Genomic DNA, 23771 nt, shown 5'->3' with positions numbered 1-23771 from the left:
CGCTCCCTGAATGTTCGCGCACGTCTCTCTCGCCTCAGTGCCATCCCCTGCTGGCAACTCCTAACCACTTAAGACACCTCTGAAGGTCTCTTAAATATCGTGGAGAGTAGGAGTGATTCTTAGACTTAAGAACGTTGATAAAAAGCTTTTATTCTTAAGTTTGAGAGTAGGACTACATTTCGCAAATTCTCAGGACTTAAGTGTAAAATGGCACTCTAAGAAGCTTGATAAGTACGGCCCCTGGATCATAAGTTGTCACAAAGTAATCGTTGTTGGCTCTCACAAAGTCTGCATGCTTCCACTGCAAAAACTGAAATCTAAGTAAAATTAAATATCTCAAATAAGGGTGGTATTTGCTTATTTTCTGTCTGATAAGATAATTCTTCTCACTAAGCAGATTTTATGTTAGTGTTTTACTTGTTTTAAGGGTTTTTGTCCTAAATGATCTCAGTAAGATATTACAGATGTTATGACCTATATTGAGTAAAACATGCTTGAAACTAGAATATCAACGGATGCAAAGCTGTGTCATCAACACTCACGAGTATAAAGCGACTTTTTTAAAGTAATAATTTCTTACTTCAAGCATGAAAAAAAAATCATGATGCCGAGCGCATATCATCATGTCAAGATAATGGCACTAGCATTTACTTAATTTAAGATTTTTTATTATTTTTTATTATTAGTGAGAATATACTTATTTTAAGGTATTTTTGGGTCCATTGAGGTTAGCTAATTTTACTTGTTTTGGAAAGTCTTGACAAACCAAATGTTCTTGTTCTATTGGCAGATAATTTTGCTTAGTTCAAGTAAAACACCCCTAATTTTTGTATTTTTTTTCTTGTTTTTGAACACTGACTTTTTGCAGTGTAGCATCATTGTTGATGGGGAAGGGATCAGTGGTTCCTCCTGCTACATCACAACCACGTGACTGGCTCGCTCATTATCTCTCAAAATGGCTCGGGGATCTCTGAGAGATTGATACTATTTTGATCATCTATTTACTTGCAAGCTTTGGAAGTTTTTTGGTGTTTTAAATGAGATATATATAATTAAGAAAAAGTTCATTATAGAGGCAACTTGTTTTTCCAATTTTACTGGTACTTGAAAGATTCCTCTGAAGCTCGTATTTCTCTTATTTCCAATGAGGAAAAAGGTGACTCACGAGAGAGATTTGACTGCACTGGAAAACTTGGATGTAAACTGCAAAGAAGACATAAGCTGGACTTCTCTTTAGTCAGCAACAGTCGAGCCAACATGGTGCCCTTCTAAGTGAAAGGTCCAATCAGTGGAGCCTCGCTGACACCGGCCAAAAGGCAGCTGCTCAGTCAGAGTGAAGTGCTCGCCGCGTGGATGGACTCTGCGATGTAATCCAAGTTACGGCCGTTGATTGCGCTCACATTTATACAACCGCCGGGGAGCACGTAAACATGCCTGCTGTTTGACAGAAAATCCACGTGATGGCCTAAAGTAGACACAAAAAAAAATCAATGTAATTGGTGACAGCAATAATGTTATTTTTGGGGGATGTACTGTTATCATGAATAGGCACAATGACGTAGAAAGCGTTGTGATTGTATATTGCATCGCATCGCAGTCATATGTCAAAAGTGGCAAACGTAATTATCTTCTTGAAAATATTTGTAATAACGCCACAAGGCTTTCATCTTCACTGTTGAAGGATCTGCGCATGTCTCACCATTCAGGCCCAGGCAACAGTAGAGTCCACTTAGTTTGGTCACATGGTCCCAGCCTGGAGAGCCCAGAAGTCGGAGTTTTTCTCTCAAGAGTAGTCTGATGAGCATGCTTCTTTTCACCATGTGATTGACTTCTCCCTGCCTTTGGGGTTGCAAAGATGTATAGTTATGGGCAGGTGCACCTACACACACAAAAAAATGTTGAGTTAAAAAAGAACCCAATTTTAACCCAACTGCCGGTTCAGAAAAGGACGAACCCCTTATTTGAGTTATTTTAACTAAACATTTTGGGTTAATTTTTTCAACCCAACTTTTGCGTTGAATTATTTAACCAAAAAGTTGAGTTATGATAACTTAAAGGCCTACTGAAACCCACTACTACCGACCACGCAGTCTGATAGTTTATATATCAATGATGAAATCTTAACATTGCAACACATGCCAATACGGCCGGGTTAGATTAGTAAAGTGCAATTTTAAATTTCCCGCAAAATATCCTGCTGAAAACGTCTCGGTATGATGACGTTTGCGCGTGACGTCACGGATTGTAGCGGACATTTTGGGACACCATTGTGGCCAGCTATTTAGTCGTCTGTTTTCATCGCAAAATTCCACAGTATTCTGGACATCTGTGTTGGTGAATCTTTTGCAATTTGTTAAATGAACAATGGAGACAGCAAAGAAGAAAGCTGTAGGTGGGAAGCGGTGTATTAGCGGGCGGCTGCAGCAACACAAACACGTAGCCGGTGTTTCATTGTTTACATTCCCGAAAGATGACAGTCAAGCTTTACCATTGGCCTGTGGAGAACTGGGACAACAGAGACTCTTACCAGGAGGACTTTGAGTTGGATACGCGGTACCGTGAAAACGCTTCCAAACATTTGATCGCTTGCCCGTACGTGCGTGCCGCTATGTGCATGTCACGTACGTAACTTTGGGGACTTTGGGGAAATATATGTGCTGTATGAACTTTGCGGAGGTGAACGGTACTTTGGGCTGTGGGATTGAGTGTGTTGTGCGGGTGTTTGATTTGTATTGGCGGGTTATATGGACGGGAGGGGGGAGGTGTTTGTTATGCGGGATTAATTTGTGGCATATTAAATATAAGCCTGGTTGTGTTGTGGCTAATAGAGTATATATATGTCTTGTGTTTATTTACTGTTTTAGTCATTCACAGCTGAATATCAGGTCCCACCCGCCTCTCACAGCATCTTCCCTATCTGAATCACTTCCACTGCCCTCTAGTCCTTCACTCTCACTTTCCTCATCCACAAATCTTTTATCCTCGCTCAAATTAATGGGGAAATCGTCGCTTTCTCGGTCCGAATCGCTCTCGCTGCTGGTGGCCGTGATTGTAAACAATGTGCAGATGTGAGGAGCTCCACAACCTGTGACGTCACGCTACTTCCTGTACAGGCAAGGCTTTTTTATCAACGACCAAAAGTTGCAAACTTTATCGTTGATGTTCTCTACTAAATCCTTTCAGCAAAAATATGGCAATATCGCGAAATGATCAATTATGACACATAGAATGGACCTACTATCCCCGTTTAAATAAGAAAATCGCATTTCAGTAGGCCTTTAATGTTGGGTTATTCCCAACCAAACTATTGGGTTGAATTATTTAACCCAAAAGTTGAGTTATGCTAACTCAATGTTGGTTGATTTATAACCCAACTATTGAGTTGAATTTATTTCACACAAAAACTGAGTTATGCTCACTACAATGTTGGGTTATTCCAAACCCAACTATTGGGTAGCCGGTGAGTAATCTTTGCCATTAAGCTGAATCTAGTATTTTTTTGTGCCCTAAAAAGTGTTTATTCTGCAACTAATATACTAGCTGTTTGATTGTAACGTGCATCTTTGTTGTAGTTTTCATTACCAATTATGAACGTGTTAAAATCGCCATGTAAAATCACTAATGCTAATCAGTAGCATTGAGCTAGCGCATTTCAAAAAGTGGCGCCTCGAGTCTTTTCTATCAGGCATACTTGCTTCGTTGGCATGCAAAATTGTAACATTACATAGAGAAAGTCCGACTGAGTCCACTATGAGCGCTGCTTGAGTGCTTGTTTACCAGCCAAGTGTTTAAGGCAGTCCCGTTCAACAAAGGTATCAAAATATGTCACTGTTTGATTTGATATTGATTTGTTTTGAATCGATACAGACAGAATTGGGTAGGTGCCTATAAAAGTAAAAAATTTAGTACCCATCTGTTGGTATAATGGAGTTTCATTTTACACCAACTGTCATTGGAACAAAGCTGAATATTATTATCTTTGGAAAAGCAGGTTTTTGATGCCTCCCTCGCACTGGATCCATTAGAAATATAATGTCAGGTGGTTCATCCAAAAAATGGCCATAGTAAATATCGGGGTCATCAGTAGCACAACGGGTAGCTGGAAAATGTAATACACTGTGGAAGTAGCAACACAATGTGTAGATAAGGAGATAATTACCATATAGATAATAATATGAACTCACCATTCTACAAGATGAGCCGGGTTACTGAGTATGGTGGTGACCACACGCGCTCCACCTGTAGACAGCCGGCCCCACAGAGACTGGGACAATTTGTCCGCTTGCGACTGAAGAGCAGACAGGACAGACTTGTGCTTCAACACACACAATAGGTGACCGACAGCCTCACCTGAACAGGAAAGAAATTGTAGATTTAAAACATCATTGAAGATTAATAGAGAATATATATATTATTTTGATATATATGCAAATGGGTAATTGAATATATTTCAGAGAATATGTTTTAGTTAGTAGTTTTCAGATTAATCACCATTTTGATTCATCACGATAAATCGCAAATAATTTACTGCGAATAATCACAATTAATCGCGGCACACTTCTTGCTTTCATTATTTAAATTAACTCCAATTATTCTGACACAAATGTGATTTTATTGTCAGAATGTCATAGTAACAACAATAACAATGACAAGATCTGATAGCTCAGTAACAGCTCATGTTATTCTATTCTGTGTTATATGTGTTTAATGTTGCACGATTGCACCAAGTAAAATTCCTAGTTTGTGAACCCGTTCTCAAACAATGGCAATAAAAACTATTCTGATTCTGATTCTGAGAGAAGAACACTGTTTACATTTTTTACTTGATTGCCTGTCATTTACTTGTTTAAAAGTTGTTATCAGTTTCAGTCCTTTCCAATCCATTTTCTACCGCTTGTTACTCTCAGTGTCTCCTAGTCGCTCAGGGAAATCATATTGTCTAAAAATGCATTTTCCTATAGATAACGTGACATCATCAGGGGTCCCCAAACTTTTTGACTCGGGGGCCGCATTGGGTTAAAACAATTTGGCTGGGGGCCGGGCTGTATATATATATATATATATATATATATATATATATATATATATATATATATATATATATATATATATATATATATATATATATATATATATATATATATATATATATATATATATATATATATATATGTATGTGTGGGAAAAAAATCACAAGACTACTTCATCTCTACAGGCCTGTTTCATGAGGGGTTCCCTCAATCATCAGGATATTTTTTAGATTTCTAAAATCTCCTGATGATTGAGGGAACCCCTCATGAAACAGGCCTGTAGAGATGAAGTAGTCTTGTGATTTTTTTTCCACACAAAATGTATTGGAAATTGAAAATCTATTGTCTGAGTTGAAATCAAACCTTGTGGTCATGATAATCTAGATAGTAGACTTTTAAAATTGTCAGCTGGAATAATAGCCAGTCCGATATGTTATATTTTTAACTTAAGTTTTAAAGAAGGAATCTATCCTCAAATATGGAAGGTTGCTAGAGTAACTCCTCTACCAAAAAATAAGAAAGAAGCATTCACTGGATCGAATAGTAGGCCAATTAGCATTTTACCAGTATTAGGAAAATTAATGGAAACAATTATATTTAAGCAAATTCAAAATTATTTCTCTATAAATGACATTAATTCAGACTTTCAACATGCATATAAAACTGGCCATTCAACATGCACAGCTCTCACACAATTAACAGATGACTGGCTAAAACAAATTGACGGTAAATTATTAGTTGGCACAGTGCTATTAGATTTTAGTGCTGCTTTTGATATTATTGACCACAAACTACTACTTATAAAACTGTCTGCTTATGGTTTTAAACTCTCAGCGATTAACTGGATGAAAAGCTACCTAGTCAACAGACAGCAATGTGTCATGTTCAATGGAACCCTTTCAAATATTAAAACATTATATTGTGGTATTCCCCAGGGAAGTTGCCTGGGACCTTTATTATACTCAATATTTGTAAATGATATGTCATGTATTTTAAAGAATGGTTGCTGTGCAATTTACGCAGATGACACAACAATATATGCTTATGCTGATAATTGCACAGACCTGAGCAGTATACTACAAGACAAGGTTATGCAGATTTCTAAATGGGTTACAGAAAATAAGATGAAACTTAATATTTCCAAAACAAAATGTCTTGTTATTTGCTCAAAACATGCTCATAGAAAAGAACGCATATTGAATGTTTCTTTGAACGGAGTTCATATTGAACAAGTTAAAGAAGCCAGGTTGCTGGGAGTTACAATAGATGAAAGACTATCTTGGGCCACTCACATTAATAACATAGTAAAAAAAATGAGCAGAAGCATCTCAATCATAAGAAGAAGTGCCTATTTTTTAACTAACACAACTACGAAACAAGTTATACAATCCCTTGTATTGTCACATATTGACTACTGCCCAGCAATTTGGTCCAATGCATCTAAACAAGAACTCAATAAATTCCAGCTTACCCAAAACAGAGCTGCCAGACTAGCTCTCCATTGCTCATTTAGGACCGGCGTTGAGATCATGCATAATGACTTGTCATGGATGAGAGTTGGTGAAAGACTAGCGTGTAGTTTGATTCTATTTTTAAAAACAATCTATACATACCATAAACCTTCATATCTGTATTCTCAGCTGTTGCTTGCTAGTGAACGTCACAACTATGGTACCAGGTTAGCCCTAAGAGGTGCTTTCACCCGTCTTAAACCCAAAAGTGATGTTTTGAAAAAGACTGTAATGTGTAGGGCAATCACTTACTGGAATCGACTTCCACAATATTTGGTATCAATCACCAGCAGAGTGGGTTTTAAGAATAGACTAAGAGGAGAAGTATTGCGGAAAGAGATTATTCTAGATTGTACCTAATGTCATGACTGTTTTTATTGACTATTTTATTGATTATGGGACAAGCAGTAGAAAATGGTGGAGGGAACTTTTTTCGTCACTTATTGTTTGTCTTTGGTACACTAATGTATATATTTTAGGCCATTGGTTCTTTGTTTTATTTTTATTTTTGCAAATATATATATATATCTATTTTTATATTGCTCTTTTTATCTTTGTTATGAACAATATTATGTAAACTCGAAGTTATTATTATTTTTTTGGTTCTTTGTTGTTGCTATTTTTGTATTACAACATTTTATTATTTGATCATGTTGTACTGCATTTTAATCTTTTGTTTTGTGATTGTGTGATGTTTTTGCCTGGACCCCAGGAAGAATAGTCTCCACTGCGGTGTAGACTAATGGGGATCCTTAATAAACTAAACTAAACACATACATATATTGCGCTCTACCACGGTATTGAGCACTATTATATACATACACATACACATACATATACACATACATATGTACACACATATATACACACATTTATACACACATATATACACATACATACAGTACACACACATACAGTACATGCATACATACATATACATACATACATACATACATACATACATACATATATATATATATTTCTACAGCCTGGCTCCCGGTCAAATTGTTTTAACCCAATTCGGCCCCCGAGTCAAAAAGTTTGGGGACCCCTGGTACAGACCTATTGTGTTTTACAAATAACTCATAACTTGACAAAAATGTTGATTAGATTTGCACGTGTTACGGTTTGGACAAAGAACGTTATTTTGCCAATTACCTGAACATTTTCAAGAAACTTATTCAAAATGTTCCAATATTGAATGTCATTACAACGTTGACTTGTACAAGCAGTAGAGGCAGACAGTCGCCCTGTGCCCGCTGACTCTGGGGTCTTTTTGATGTTTCTTCTTATAGGGGTTTTTCCTCGCCTCTGTCACCAGGGTGCTTTCTCACGCAGGGTTCAGTTATGGAGTTGTATTTGTGCCTGGATTTTGAGGTAGCAAATGTATATTTTGAACACAGAAAAATATACTTTGCAAGCCCATGTATTATATTTTGAAAATGAATCATCCTCATGCAAATAATAAACGTGTTTGAGCTAGTATAAATGTATTTCGTGCTCAATAAACGTGTTGCCATTTTTTTAATTAATGTGCAATAATTAGAAAAGGTGGTACTCTTTGCGCACCTAACGATTCGATTACGATTCTTGGGGTGATGATTCGATTCAGAATCGGTTCTCAAATCAACAAGATTCTTGTAACATATCATTTGGTATATAAATTATAGTAAAATATTTTCAAAACAGGTGACGGGTTACAAAAGCTAATTTAGGCTACTGACATATAAGTGCTGTCTTATAAGTGCAGTGTACAGTATAAACCTATTTTTTAAAATTAATTGTTATAATTTTATTTACAGAAATCACAGAATGTTAATCAGTTTAATACAAGAAAATAGAGCAACCCTAACTCCAATATAATCCCAGCTTTACAATATTTTATGTAGAAATTGAGAAGACATACTAATACAATACTTACTAAATACTAGGGATGTCCGATAATGGCTTTTTTGCCGATATCCGATATTCAGATGTTGTCCAACTCTTAATTACCGATACCGATATCAACCGATACCGATATATACAGTCGTGGGATTAACACATTATGCCTAATTTGGACAACCAGGTTTGGTGAAGATAAGGACCTTTTAAAAAAAATTTAATAAAATAAAATAAGATAAATAAAAAATTCTTGAATAAAAAAGAAAGTAAAACAATATAAAAACAGTTACATACAAACTAGTAATTAATGAAAATGAGTAAAATTAACTGTTAAAGGTTAGTACTACTAGTGGACCAGCAGCACGCACAATCATGTGTGCTTACGGACTGTATCCCTTGCAGACTGTATTGATATATATTGATATATAATGTAGGAACCAGAATATTAATAACAGAAAGAAACAACCCTTTTGTGTGAATGAGTGTGAATGAGTGTAAATGGGGGAGGGAGTTTTTTTTGGGTTGGTGCACTAATTATAAGTGTATCTTGTGTTTTTTTATGTTGATTTAATAAAAATTAAAAAAATTAAAAAAATAAAAAAGCCGATACCGATAATAAAAAAAACGATACCGATAATTTCCGATATTACATTTTATAGCATTTATCGGCCGATATTATCGGACATCTCTACTAAATACCATACTAAAATAAAGGAAAACTAAGAATGTATAAAAGCAACAGTATCAATAATAATAACAATAATGACAATAATAATAATACAAATATTATTAAGTTAAAGTTAAAGTACCAATGATTGTAACACACACACTAGGTGTATATTATTTTTAATGTTATTATTATTAATAGTAATAATAATTTAGAAATTTTTGACATTTATGAATAGATTTAGAATCTCTCTCCGCCCCTGCACATTCAGCTTTTTTCTCAATGCTCGCTCAGCTTTCTGTCGCTCAGGTTGGCACACAGCGTTACGTTACATATGTGCCAAAAAGGCAATCAATCATAGTACTGTACAAATGCATTTTCTGATCGGCTGCTTGGTCTCCAATTAGGATTAGGTCCGATTCAGTCTGCCTGGTAAGGTTATTTGCAAAGTGCAAACACATTTATTGACCCCAAAATGCATTTATATTCGCTCAATTTTATTTTTCACTTGAGATAAAATTATGTAAGTGCTTGCGAAGTATATGTTTCTGTGCTCAAAATCTGCTTTTGCTACATCAAAATAAAAGCATAAATATAACTCCATATTCAGGACGAGCGGTAAAGTGTTGTTTGGCCGTTACCTATTTCTGTATGAATACAATTTACTGGACAAAGGCTATGAGTACACACGGCTTTTAGAATGAACAGACTGCACATAAAATAGGGAAGTATTTCTGACCATAGAGCCCAAAGCAGTGTGAGAAGGACTGAGCGCACATCAGCTCCATGCCCTGTGCTGCAAAGTGCCACACAGGCCACGCATCCTGTTCTAAATCTCCAAAGCAAAGAGCCTGTGTTGGCAGCAAGATGAAGGGGTGCAGCCCACGCCTCTGTTGAAAAAGTGCAAGAACAGACGCTGGTAATGAACCACGTGGGAGTGAGAATCCATTAGTGTAAAAAAGCTCATTCAGACGTAAATCTTCCCGTCAGATACCAAGATTAACTGTGCAATGATGACCCATTGATTGTGAGAGAGGGCTGCTCCGGTGGGGTGGTGTCCACCAGCTGGCAAAATAACAACACTTCGCTCAGGAGCCTCTTGTAGATCCGCGAGAAGCTTCTCCAAACAAACACCTCGCCGCTCATCATCCCAGTAATAATAGTGATGGATGTGGTGAAGGCCTGCAGCTCGCAAGTTAGAAGCCAGCGACTCTGTAAGGAGCATCGGGAAATAACAACAGTGACGCTTTCTTTCTGTAGAGACATCTTTTATCAAAGAATATTACTATGCACGTCTTTCTTGAAAATGGTGTGGCATTCTAAACTATGGTTAGTTTGCTTTGGACAAGCATTAAAAAGTTACATTTCATTAAAGGGGAACTGCACTTTTGGGGAATTTTGCCCATAATTCACAATCATTTTGTGAGAAATAAACACACATCATTTTCTTTTTTGTGTGTGTTCTAAATAGTGGAAAACTGCTAGCAAGAGTTGGCTAACAATGCAAGTAATGGGCATACAATCTGTTTTGCCTACAAAGCCATTTAAAGCCATCCAAAATCTTCCAACATTGTTTTATATACATACTTTATTAGGGTTGTACAGTATACCGGTATTAGTATACTACCGCGATACTAATGAGTCATATTCGGTACTATACCGCCTCTGAAAAGTACTGGTCCGCCACCTACTTGCAAGCAGACACAGTGTGTAGACAGAAAAGGGAGAACGGAAGCATTATGGCTTAAAAACTAACGGAAAAGGCTAAAGCGGATAAAGTCCAGCCCCAGTCGGCAGTGTTTTAGCGACTTCTGAATCACTAATCCTGGTCTCCATGGCGACAAATAAAGTATGTTTCTTACAAGTATCATCCCTGCAGGACGAGGAATAGCTAAACATGCTTCACTACACACCGGCGTCAAAATGTAAACAAACGCCATTGGTGGATCTACACCTAACAGCCACTCTAATGATATCAAGTACAGGCACATATCCAGTCGATACTACTATGATTACGTCAATATTTTTTGGCATCACAACATCTTCTTTCGTTTAAAATGTTTTTTATATTATGTTAATAAACTCAGGAAACATGTCCCTGGACACATGAGGACTTTGAATATGACCAATGTATGATCCTATGTATCGAATTGATACCCAAATTTGTGGTATCATCCAAAACTAATGTAAATCATCCAAACAACAGAAGAATAAGTGATTATTACATTTTAACAGAAGTGTAGATAGAACATGTTAAAGGAGAAAGTAAGCAGATATTAACAGTAAATGAACAACTAGATTAATAATTAATTTTCTACCACTTGTCCTTAATAATTTTGACAAAATTATAGAATGATGAATGACACAATATGTTACTGCATACGTCAGCAGACTAATTAGGAGTCTTTGTTTGCTTACTTACTACTAAAAGACTACTAAAAGTTGTCTTGTATGTTCATTATTTTATTTAAGGACAAACTTGCAATAAGAAACTTATGTTTAATGTATTGTAATATTTTTTGTTAAAATAAAGCCAATAATGCAATTTTTTGTGGTCCCCTTTATTTAGAAAAGTACCAAAAAGTACCGAAAAGTATCGAAATAACTCGTATTGGTATACTATACCACTATACTGTAAGTATGTATGTGCCAATGTAGTAACGGGCAAATTCATGATAATATGTACTGGTATTATTTACAGTATTTGCTCTTTTTATGCATTACAGTAACTTCTTGCCACTTGCATCAAGAACTACTAACCACTAACCATGGCAGACTTTGTAATCAACAATTACTTCGGAACAAATGAGTGTAATGCTTGAAATGAGCAAAATATGTAAATATTACCAACAGGTTTTTATAGCGCTTTATAGGCAAAAACATGTCATTTTCCATTACCTGTATTGCTAGCCGCCTCTTGCTAAAAGTTTTTTTTTCTTCATTATTTAGAATGCACAGAAATGACATATGTGTTCTTGTCTCTCATAAGGATTGTAAATGATACACCTTCTCCAAAAGTGTTGAAAAAAGGCAATACTGTATTAATAAGCAAACATTAGCAAAACAAAGTAAAAAAAATTGCCAAATATACATAAACAAGTAAAATAAACAATACAAATAAATATGTCCATCCATTCATCCATCCATTTTCTACCGCTTGTCCCTTTTGGGGTTGCGGGGGGTGTATAATGAAAAAATATACAATGATAATTAGGGGTACATTATATAAAATATAAGTAATTTGAAAGTGGAAGATGTAATGTTTTAATTACAATTTCTGTAGTTGTAATAGCTTTTTATAATGTGTTTGGTTTGTTGTTTAGAACAAGGAATTTCAAACTGTGGTACATATACCACTAGTGGTACGCGGGCTCCATTCAGTGGTATGCCAAATAATCACTTGATTCAAGTACAGTGTTTTAATTTCCTATATTCAAACACAGTGTTACTGTTCAAACCGTGTGTAATGTTACAGTGGCCAAAAATATTAAATATGCTTAAAAAAATATTATTAAAAATAGTCGTGAAAATAAAGAAAACGCATTGAAATGAGAAGGTGTGTCCAAACTTTTGGCCTGTACTGTATATATATATATATGTATATATATATATATATATATATATATATATATATATATATATATATATATATATATATATATATATATATATATATATATATATATATATATATATATATATATATATATATATATATATATATATATATATATATATTTTGGATGACTTTGCCATCCATCCATGTTTACCCAGAGCTTAAAAACAACACAATTATTTACAAAACGTTTTCCTTTTTTTGTTTTTAAACAGGGCTAAACTTGTACCATTACAAGGAGAAGGCAGGTAGACTGGTCCATCCCAAGCGTTGCCGACATCAAACCAGTGTCTCAAAAGTTCCGCACCCAGACGAACAGCACCGGAAAAATCAGGAGTATGCACACTTAACACCTGCAGTGATAAGAATCAGGGTACAATTTCACTGTACTAAATCATTGCATCGATGCTCCAGGTGATGGCGCTGTTGCATTCTAATACTTACCCTGTTCTCCAAAACAGCCTTGGAGTTGCGGCCCAAAGCTGCTTCTGTAGCTCGCCTGCAGAACTCTGCTTGAGCAAACAGACATTGAGCCTCTGGACGCAAGGTGGGATCGCTCCTTAACTGCTGCTTTATTTTCCCAACGAGACGCAATTTAAATGTCTGTCCGTCTTCCCCAAAATACTCTATTGAAAGAAAGTAAAATGTTGTATTCCGAAATGGTCAAAAGTCCTTTAAATCATTTGAAATGACATACAAGTAGAGAAAAACAGAAGTTACACATGCTGCGGTTTTTTCCACTTCAGTAGGATATACTATTGCTTTTGAGTTATATGTTATTTTCATATAATTCATAACTCAAACATAAATTAACGCCAAACAACGCTAATTCAAACAACACCCCGCAAATTACACGCGGCCTCGGAACTTTGTCTAATTCCCCCAATTTCTCCAAACATTTTGGCCAATCATCGCCATTTTGGCCAATCGTAAATGTTTCATTTAAAAGTACAGTAACTGTCTAACCCAGGGGTGTCAAACTCATTTAAGATCGGGGGCCACATAGAGAAAAATCTACTCCCAAGAGGGCCGGACTGGTAAAATCAAGACAAAAATAAAGACAACTTCAGATTGTTTTCTTTGTTAAAAAATAGAACAAGCACGTTCTGAAAATATATAAATCATATTGTTGTTGGGTTTTTTACACTTACATGTTGCGGTTAATAGTATTCTACCTTTATTTGTCGTTATTTATATTTTCTGAATAAATGATGTGATTATGTTCATCAGTCAACTCATTGGTGTTCATTTTCAATCTATCAAGATTAAAAAGTAATATAAAAATCTAATTACCGGATGTTATTTATGTAGTTTGCTCATTTTCCTCGACTAACATCATGTGGTTTATTTTGTACATATGTAGCATCATCTACAAAGATACAAAGAATTGCTATTGCGACATCTAGTGGACACATTTAGAACAGCAGATTCTTTCATTCAAAAATTTCGGCTCATTTTTAAACTTAGCAAACACATCCCGCGGGCCGGATAAAACCTGTTTGACACCCCTGGTCTAACCAATCAAATGTCTCCTTGCATCGCAGCACGTCATCACTTCCTTGTTTACGTTGACAGTAATCAATTAATTCGCTCATTTATTACTCATCAGTCACTCCTTTACCACAAAAAAAATCATAGATTGCTATGAACAGCAATGAACAAACAATCTATGAACATAGATTGTTACTCACTTTCGTTTCCATGCACTAAAATTAGTCTGATTTCTCAAATAGTCCGTTTTTTTGTATTTTTACATTGACATGTGAAGTCCAAGTGTCCATGCACTTTCTCTAATGCAACAGTTGGTCATACGCTGTGTGCCTATTTCCTATTAGCACGGATAAATATATTGCTTTTCCGGTTGACCTATGACGTCACACTAGCCTCCTTACAAGTTACCAGCGGAGCTCTGTTGTACCTGATGCCCGCTGTAATATTGGCACAGATTACAAATATTACGTCTCTAAGGGCTCTGCTGATGTTAAATAGCAGACAGCATCAAGAAATGATCTTAGATTGCTCAACGAACATGACTTCCAAGAATGTATCATAGCAGATGCAGCTCCGAAGCAAAGAAAGACCGGCAGGAGATTTTTCTTAAAGGAATTTTCAGACGGAGAATCATGGAAACAAAACGTTTGAATGTCTCGGAGTTCATTCAAAAGACTCTGTGATTGATGGAAAGAGTTTTAAATCCGAAGGAAAAGACAATATCCAGAGGAAGGCTGTTATTGTTCTGGACTATCTTGTTCGTTGTGTGGAATACAGTTATTTATTTATTTATTTATTTATTTACAGACAGACATAGTTTTTGTTTCATTATTGTTCCTTTTGTTAATATCAGTGTCCGTTCTGCAAAAAGGTCATGCCTAGAAGCACACAGGTTATGGACAGGGACCCAAAGTTAAAGGCCTACTGAAATGAAATGTTCTTATTTAAACGGGGATAGCAGGTCCATTCTATGTGTCATACTTGATCATTTCGCGATATTGCCATATTTTTGCTGAAAGGATTTAGTAGAGAACATTGACGATAAAGTTTGCAACTTTTGGTCGCTGATAAAAAAGCCTTGCCTGTACCGGAAGTAGCGTGACGTCACAGGTTGAAGAGCTCCTCACTTCTGCACATTGTTTACACCAGCAGCGAGAGCGATTCGGACCGAGAAAGCGACGATTACCCCATTAATTTGAGCGAGGATGAAAGATTTGTGGATGAGGAAAGTGAGAGTGAAGGATTAGAGTGCGGTGCAGGACGCCAGGGTGTATCTTTTTTCGCTCTGACCGTAACTTAGGTACAAGGGCTCATTGGATTCCACACTTTCTCCTTTTTCTATTGTGGATCACGGATTTGTATTTTAAACCAGCTCGGATACTATATCCTCTTGAAAATGAGAGTCGAGAACGCGAAATGGACATTCACAGTGACTTTTATCTCCACGACAATACATCGGCGAAGCACTTTAGCTTCGGAGCTAACGTGATAGCATCGTGCTTAACTGCGGATATAAACAGAAGAAACATGACCCTGACTGGAAGGATAGACAGAAGGTCAACAATACTACTATTACTTCTACTATCAGGAGACACCGAACCAAACCCCGGACCTGTAACCACACGGTTAATGCTGTCCAGCCTGGCTAAGCCTAGCAATGCTGTTGCTAACGACGCCATTGAAGCTAACTTAGCTACGGGACCTCGACAGAGCTATGCTAAAAACATTAGCTCTCCAGCGATCGACGGCGAGACGAAGGACTTCACCCGATCATCGGTGCGGTCGGCGGCTAGCGTCGGATAGCGCGTCTGCTATCCAACTCAAAGTCCTCCTGGTTGTGTTGCTGTAGCCAGCCGCTAATACACCGATCCCACCTACAGCTTTCTTCTTTGCTGTCTCCATTGTTCATTAAACAAATTGCAAAAGATTCACCGACACAGATGTCCAGAATACTGTGGAATTTTGCGATGAAAACAGAGCTGTTTGTATTGGGACACAATGGTGTCCCAATACTTCCGTTCAATCCGTGACATCACGCGCAAACGTCATCATACCGAGACGTTTTCAGCCGGAAGTTTTCCGGGAAGTTTAAAATTGCACTTTACAAGTTAACCCGGCCGTATTGGCATGTGTTGCAATGTTAAGATTTCATCATTGATATATAAACTATCAGATTGTGTGGTCGGTAGTAGTGGGTTTCAGTAGGCCTTTAAAGTATACATCATCATATAATATACAACATACAGTACAACACATTACATTTCAAAATCTACCCACCAAATACCCATTTTACAATTTCTTTTATAAATAAAAAAGGGATCTTTAAATCCACCAAATCAGTCTCAATATCCTATTATTCAAATTTAATTAAAAGGATGCATCTTGAAGATCTGCGATAATCTCATCATACATACAGAGGTCGAGACCAAAATTATGCAACTAATGTGAATTCCTCAACCATAAGGGCTGTGCTAAATGTACTAAGCATAACCTCACAATAAATTTGGCTTAAAACGCTGAACAGAGTTGTTGCTAACCAGCTTAGAGTGCACAAATGCAGAGTGAAGAGGTATGTGTACACTTTATTATTATTCTTTAATATACCTGCTTCGTTCTCTTCCATCTCATTCGTATTTCATTCGGGAGCCCGAACTAAGCTGGCATTTTACATTTCCTGAGCTACCTTCTTAAATAAATTTCAGCTCCTTTTTTTCTACCATCGATGCACTTTAAAATGTTCTGTTCCTTTAATTTGTGAAGCAAATACACAGTCTCCTCTTCGTTACAATTGTTGCTGTTTTGATTGAATGGTATCTGCCCCTGGGTGGCATCCCACGCGTTGAGAGTGGTGCATGGGCGATACTAAGGGTATTTTCTGGCCGCACACACACCCACTCGAGAGGTCTGGTTTCCAATCGCATAATCCAGGTGTGTTAGTCCGATTGTTCAAAAACCGAACACGACCGGATTAAGGTGTTTCCATGCTTATTTAGAGCCGAACTATTTGAGAAAATCGGACTAATTTAGTGCATGGACACGTACTAACATGCCAACAGTGTTGGGTTAGTTACTGAAAACCAGTAACTAGTTACAGTTACTAGTTACTTTATTTCAAAAGTAACTCAGTTACTAACTCAGTTACTTACACCAAAAAGTAATGCGTTACTGTGAAAAGTAAATATTTAGTTACTTATTTTTTTCTTATTTTTTTTTTTTAAAGCTCCCATTAATGCCCTTTTAGCCTTCATTTCAGTACTGTTATTGCACTGGAGAATAATACAATCTGTTGATCAACTCGACATGCATTTGCATCACTGAACTCTGCTAAGCAATGTGGTCTACATACAACACACAAAGACAAAGATATGTTTCAAAGGGCCAACTTATTTCAGGCCAGAACAAATTGACAAAACTATTTTAAATAGCTGCAACATAACATACATAAGTAACAAACAGCATAATAACAACATAGCTGTAAACCAAATAAGTACTTTAACTTTACTTTTACATACCAAAGCCTAACCAGGCATTTTTTCTCTCAAGGAATTCTGAAATAAAATCATGTCTGAAGCCCAGAACACTCTACACATTTCCCCAGTTTTAGTTTAGAGATAAGGAAATATTGGCCTGGCCCACTAGGATCCCCGAAACTAACGGCGTTACAGTCCCAACACTGCATGCCAAGTGGACGACACAGCAGACATCAGACAAGAAGTCATAGCAATAATAGTATTATTAAAAAGGCAGCATTTGGTGGTGTTTGTTTTACAAACTATACACACATTTGTGTGAATTGGTCTCGTGTGTAAACATACCAACATACTGTTGGTTAAGATATGTATTAAATACACTAAGCCTAAATGTAGACTTTATGAATAAATAATTAATTACAGTATTCACAGTGCTTCACTTTTTTATTATTTGTTTTATATTTGTATTTTTATTTTACACCCTCATTCCAAAATGGAATAAATACATTTTTGTCCTAAAATTTTGAAACACAGTACCCCATAATGATAGTGTGATTTTTTTTTCTTTTGAAGGACCAGTAGAATGAAAAAACAAGTTGACTTTATATGCTTAGTTGTGTTTTTATTTTATCCATTAAACCATATCCTATTGTATTTAAATTTTAAAAAAAGTTTTTAAAAGCTTTTGTTTTGTGTTTTGTTGTTGTTATTGTTGTTGTTGTTATCAGAGTGCATTACTGTAAATGGAAAAACAGCACCAGCATTTTTTCCAACAAAATTCTGGCGAATGAGTTGCCAGTTTTTGTTGTTGTTTTTTTACTCTAAAATCTACAGTTGTTATTTTCACAGTGCGTTACTGCAAATGGAAAAATGATACCGCTTTTTTTACAGCAAAATTCTGTCGACCGAGCTCCCAGGTTTTTTTTTCTTTTTTTCCTTCTTTTTTTTTTACCGTAAAATCTACAGTTGTTGTTTTAACAATGCTTTACTATAGAGTGATATACAGTACCAGTTAATCATTCAGTAAAATTCTGGCGACTGAGCTGACAAATTTTTTTTTACCGTAAAATCTACAGTCGTTTGTTTTTTTTACAGTGAAATTCTGGCGATTGAGTTGCCATTTTTTTTTACCTGAAATTCTACGGTCATTAAAACAAATTAAAAATTACTCCACTTATTTTTACATTAAAATTCTGGTGACTTTGCTGCCTTTTTTTGTTATTTTTTTACCCTAAAATCTACACTTGTAAAATTCAGGTTGACTGAGCTGACAGCTTCTTTTTTTTTTACAGTGCATAATAGAAAAACTGTACTATTGTTGTTTTTTACGGTAAAATTTGGTCGACGGAGTTTCCATTTTTTTACCTGAAATTCTATGGTCATTAAAACAATTGAAAAATCATTCCACTTATTTTTACAGCAAAATTCTGCCAACTTTGTTGCCTTTTTTTTGTGTTAGTTTTTTACCGTAAAATCTACACTTGTTGTTTTTACAGTACACCACTGTAAATGGAAAAATTATACTACTGTTATTTTTATAGTAAAATTCAGGTTGACTGAGCTGACAAATTATTTTTTTTTTTACAGTGCATTACTGTAATGGAAAAACAGTACAACTAATGTTTTTTATGGTAACATTCTGCCGACTGAGTTTCCATTTTTTTTTACCTGAAATTCTACGGTCATTAAAAAAATGGAAAAATGATTCCATTTATTTGTACAGTAAAATTCTGGCGACTTTGCTGCCTTCTTTTTTTGTTAGTTTTTTACCGTAAAATCTACACTTGTTGTTTCTACAGGACGACTGTTATTTTTACAGTAAAATTCAGGTTGACTGAGCTGACAATTTATTTTTACACTGCATTACTGTAATGGAAAAACAGTACTACTGTTGTTTTTTACGGTAACACTCTGCCAACTGACTTTCCATTTTTTTTCCCTGGAATTTTACAGTCATTAAAAAAATGGAAAAATTATTTCACTTATTTTTACAGTAAAATTCTGGCGACTTTGCTGCCTTTTTGTTGTTGTTAGTTTTTTACCGTAAAATCTTGTTGTTTTTACAGTACACCACTGTAAATGGAAAAATTATACTACTGTTATTTTTATAGTAAAATTCAGGTTGACTGAGCTGACAATTATTTTTTTTTACAGTGCATTACTGTAATGGAAAAACATACAATAACAATAATAAATAATAATAACAATAATAATAATAAAAAACAACAATATTGTTGTTTTTTACGGTAACATTCTGCCACCTGAGTTTCCAAATTTTCACAGTTTTAACTTTATTTCTACAGTCTATTGTTATTTTTAATTCAATTAATTATATTTTTTATTAGCCCCCCAAAGCCCACAGGTCTCATTCCCCGTGTTTATAAACTAAATTAACAATGAATAAATATGTACAGATATTAATGAACTGAAAAATATCCATCTCATCACAATAGTATCGATCGGATACCAATACTACTGTTATCAATATTTGACTGGATCTTCCCACCTCTTATTGTACTCTGTAATTAAGGCCTGTTAAGTTCCACAGCAAATGAAAGTATCTGCCCTACTTTAATGCAGCAAGAAATTAAAGAAAAAAATAGTAAGGGCCTAGGAAAAAAATATAATATTCATACTCACAACACCTGTCTCAAGCTGACTGAATCAGTATTTGCACAGGTGCAGCAGATAACAAAGTCAAGTAAAGTGTGTTTGCCGCTTTTCAAAAGGGATGCTGAACGACCTCGGATGTGCAGACTCACCGCTCCCCGCCAGGTAAACTTTGCCAGCGTGTGTGTCATCGTTGAAGGCGCGCAGTAATGACTGACTTTCAGGGCTCACTTCGGCGTTGTTAGAGGCCCACATGTCACCCGCCGGTGCTCGACACACTTTTCATCAAAGCAACAGCCCGCTAGGCTCATCCTGAATCGAGTCCGCTGTCCACCCGTCCTTTTGTTTAGAGGAGGGGGACGGTTGCTAGGTGACACCAATGGAAACTGTCACCCTGGTAACACAGGATGGATGCAGTGTGCTTCAGTATTGGTCTTACATTCACGTCATTTTCATAAAAACTATAGTGAATTGATTAGTGTGCGTGCATGAGTGAGTGCGTGCGTGAGTGCGTGCGTGTGTGTGTGTGTGTGTGTGCGTGTGTGTTCTTGTATTTCTACCCTTCTTGAGACACCAACAAGGAAAAGTACCTTCCATATGAGGACCGGTGAACAAGTCAAGACATAAATCATGGTCCCAATACGGAAAACCATTGCATCTAATGGAGAATGTCTCACTTGCACCCGTGGTGGGGAAATCTATCAAAATGAGGGTGGTCCCAAAAAGGAGGGATTTTTCAAATTGACTGTGTGTCGGTTTTAAAAATGCTCCCCTCTGGTCAACATATGTAATAACAAGTGAAGTGAAGTGAAGTGAATTACATTTATATAGCGGTTTTTCTCAAGTGACTCAAAGCGCTTTACATAGTGAAACCCAATATCTAAGTTACATTCAAACCAGTGTGGGTGGCACTGGGAGCAGGTGGGTAAAGTGTCTTGCCCAAGGACACAACGGCAGTGACTAGGATGGCGGAAGCGGGGATCGAACCTGCAACCCTCAAGTTGCTGGCACGGCCGCTCTACCAACCGAGCTATACCGCCCCAACAACACACAACAAGTGTGTGTAAGAAATTGAAATGCGCCCCCTTTGGCCAAAATTATTTAAAAATACATATATAAATATGTATATAGAGACATACTGTAATAACGTGAAGTAAATAATGAAGATTAAAAACCAATTACAGACAAAAAAAATGAACACAAATTATTAAAAGCAGTCTCTTTCTCACAATGTCGACTTTTTTCTTATAAAATTGGGAAAAAATTGTCATATTCTTTCTGTTTCTGTAGTGTTGCAATATTTTCTCGTAAAATTATTACTTTCGTATGTAAAATTATTACTTTTTAATAATAGGGTAAACTGGGTATAACACATGGCACACTGACAAAGCTTAACCTATTGTTACTATAACAATCTACAAGGTTAAGGTTGCTTCTCTTTCTTCCCCTCCATTTTTCTGCATTCTTTCGTATCTCAAGTTATCATTACATATATGTATTGTTGCATTTGAACAATTGTATTGTTGATAATAAAGGTAAAGTACTGGTATTGTTTATTATCAATAGCACTATTTCTATTGGTATTCATATTGCTCCATTTTTAGTGTAATAATGCTCAGTTCTGTATTTTTTTTAAAATTTTCGCTAACTGCTTATTTGCTATTACTTTTACCATCATATTTGTACATGTCGTATTTGCTGATGTTGCTCTGTTGTTGTTGTTGTGTTTGCTGTTGTTGTTTTTGTCTCTCTGTGTAATCCCCCTCTTGTCCCCACAATTCCCCCCTCTGTCTTCCTTTTTCTCTCTTTCTATCCCCTCCTGCTCCGGCCCGGCTGCACCAAATGATAATATAAATACATTTAATAAAGTCAAAATACAAGTAAGGCAACAAGAGAAGTATCCTACACTTCTCTTTTGTAAAGTAAATCTGAACAGCCGATATGGGCATCTACATCTGCTATATGATTTGCCCGAGAAGCTGGGCAGGACATAAAAAAATAAAAAATAAATAAAAAATAAATAAAATAAAATAAATAAAATAAAATAAAATTATTACTTTTTAATGCAAAATGGCGACATTTGTCGTATAAAATTCTGACTTTTATCACAATATTGCCAATTTTTTTGTTGTTCTTGTAAAATAGTGAAATTTTTTGAGTAAAATTATGACTTTGGTTATCATTTTGCCAAGTAAATTTGCAATTATTCTTATAATAGTGCCAACATTTGAAAGTTTTTTTATAAAATTGTGACTTTCCTCAAGTAAAATTACGACTCTTTTCATAAAATTTACAAAATGTTCAGCTTTTTCTTGTAAAATTGCGACTGTTATTAAATAAAATTCCAACTTGTATCATAACATTGCACAAAGGTCCAGTTTTTCTCGTAAAATTTTGACTTGCGTTGAGTAAAATTATGACTTTTATTAGAATACAGCCAAAATTCCCAATTTTTCTTGTGAAATTGTGACCTTTTTTTTTGTGAAATTCCAACTCATCTAGAAAAGGTGATCCTAAAGAGGTAGGCATTATTCTGAGGTCTCAAGAAGGTCATAAATACAAATGTGTGTGTGTGTGTGTGTGTGTGTGTGTGTGTGTGTGTGTGTGTGTGTGTGTGTGTGTGTGTGTGTGTGTGTGTGTGTGTGTGTGTGTGTGTGTGTGTGTGTGTGTGTGTGTGTGTGTGTGTGTGTGTGTGTGTGCTGTCCTAAAAACACTCCTCCATGTAATGATGGCAAAGACCTTCCTGCGGGCCATCATTTTGCAATAAAAGACCAGGACATTTTCAGTGGGCTTTTAAGATATAATTTCCTTCTTCTGCAAGAGCTGGAGTACAACTATGACGACACTGGTGGGGGGTTGCAAGCAGCGTTGGCTCCCTCCACGAAGCTAGTAGTAATACATATGTACACTAGATGGCAGTAACAGCAGGATATAAACATGTGGTATAATGTCCAATAAGGAAGGGGTGAATAATTAAATAAGATGATTGCAAAGGAATGTTTGATTAGATCAGGTCCGAGCAATAATAATAAATGCTCCATCTTTCATTAGGGTTTTTATTGCACACCTTCCTATATAAAGGTGTGCAATGAATGCCTGGATTTCCCCAAGGGGACTATTAAAGTATTTATTAATCTGAGCGGAGCTGTGCCACTTAATTCAAAAAATATATCTAGTATTTTAGTTATTAGTTTTGCCCTTTTTTGTCCTCTTCCTTGTCCTCCTCCCACATGTTTTATTTGTATAGTTAAAAAATAAACTCCTGTATCTTTTCCCCATTGAAAATGAATTTGGCAATTTTTCCAAATTCCACATTACCTACATTTCTTAACTGATTCAAAACGTTCCAGAGTAGTGTTGTCTCGATACCAATATTTTGGTACCGGTACCAAAATTATTTCAATACTTTTCGGTACTTTGATACTTTTCTAAATAAAGGGTACCACAAAAAATTGGTACATTAAATATATGTTTTTTATTGCAAATTTGTCC

At 35.9% G+C, this 23771-nt stretch overlaps 1 protein-coding gene across 1 annotated transcript; it reads right to left on the bottom strand.

The window, feature by feature from the left end:
- Positions 1-643: 643 nt before the first annotated feature.
- Positions 644-20569, bottom strand: got1l1 (glutamic-oxaloacetic transaminase 1 like 1). Its single transcript, XM_062049640.1, has 8 exons — positions 20432-20569; positions 13153-13334; positions 12938-13061; positions 10087-10304; positions 9832-9982; positions 4185-4350; positions 1700-1839; positions 644-1465 (listed from the first exon to the last, which is right to left on the bottom strand). The coding sequence occupies exons 1-8, from the start codon at positions 20532-20534 to the stop codon at positions 1329-1331; spliced, it is 1221 nt and encodes a 406-aa protein (XP_061905624.1). The 5' UTR covers positions 20535-20569; the 3' UTR covers positions 644-1328.
- Between the last annotated feature and the right edge of the window lie 3202 nt (positions 20570-23771).

This window comes from Entelurus aequoreus, linkage group LG06, assembly GCF_033978785.1.
Source record: "Entelurus aequoreus isolate RoL-2023_Sb linkage group LG06, RoL_Eaeq_v1.1, whole genome shotgun sequence".
In the NCBI taxonomy this organism is placed as follows: Eukaryota; Metazoa; Chordata; class Actinopteri; order Syngnathiformes; family Syngnathidae; genus Entelurus; species Entelurus aequoreus.
The sequence above is the reverse complement of the archived record's forward strand: the minus strand, read 5'-3'. Positions and strand labels throughout refer to the sequence as shown.

Excerpts from the sequence above, each read along its gene's own strand:
- got1l1 (XM_062049640.1), bottom strand. The coding sequence starts at position 20,534 with ATGTGGGCCTCTAACAACGCCGAAGTGAGCCCTGAAAGTCAGTCATTA. Across the intron at positions 13,062-13,152 it reads AGGCTGTTTTGGAGAACAGG|GTGTTAAGTGTGCATACTCC; the intron begins GTAAGTATTAGA and ends TTATCACTGCAG. Across the intron at positions 4,351-9,831 it reads ACACTGCTTTGGGCTCTATG|GTGAGGCTGTCGGTCACCTA; the intron begins GTCAGAAATACT and ends TTTCCTGTTCAG.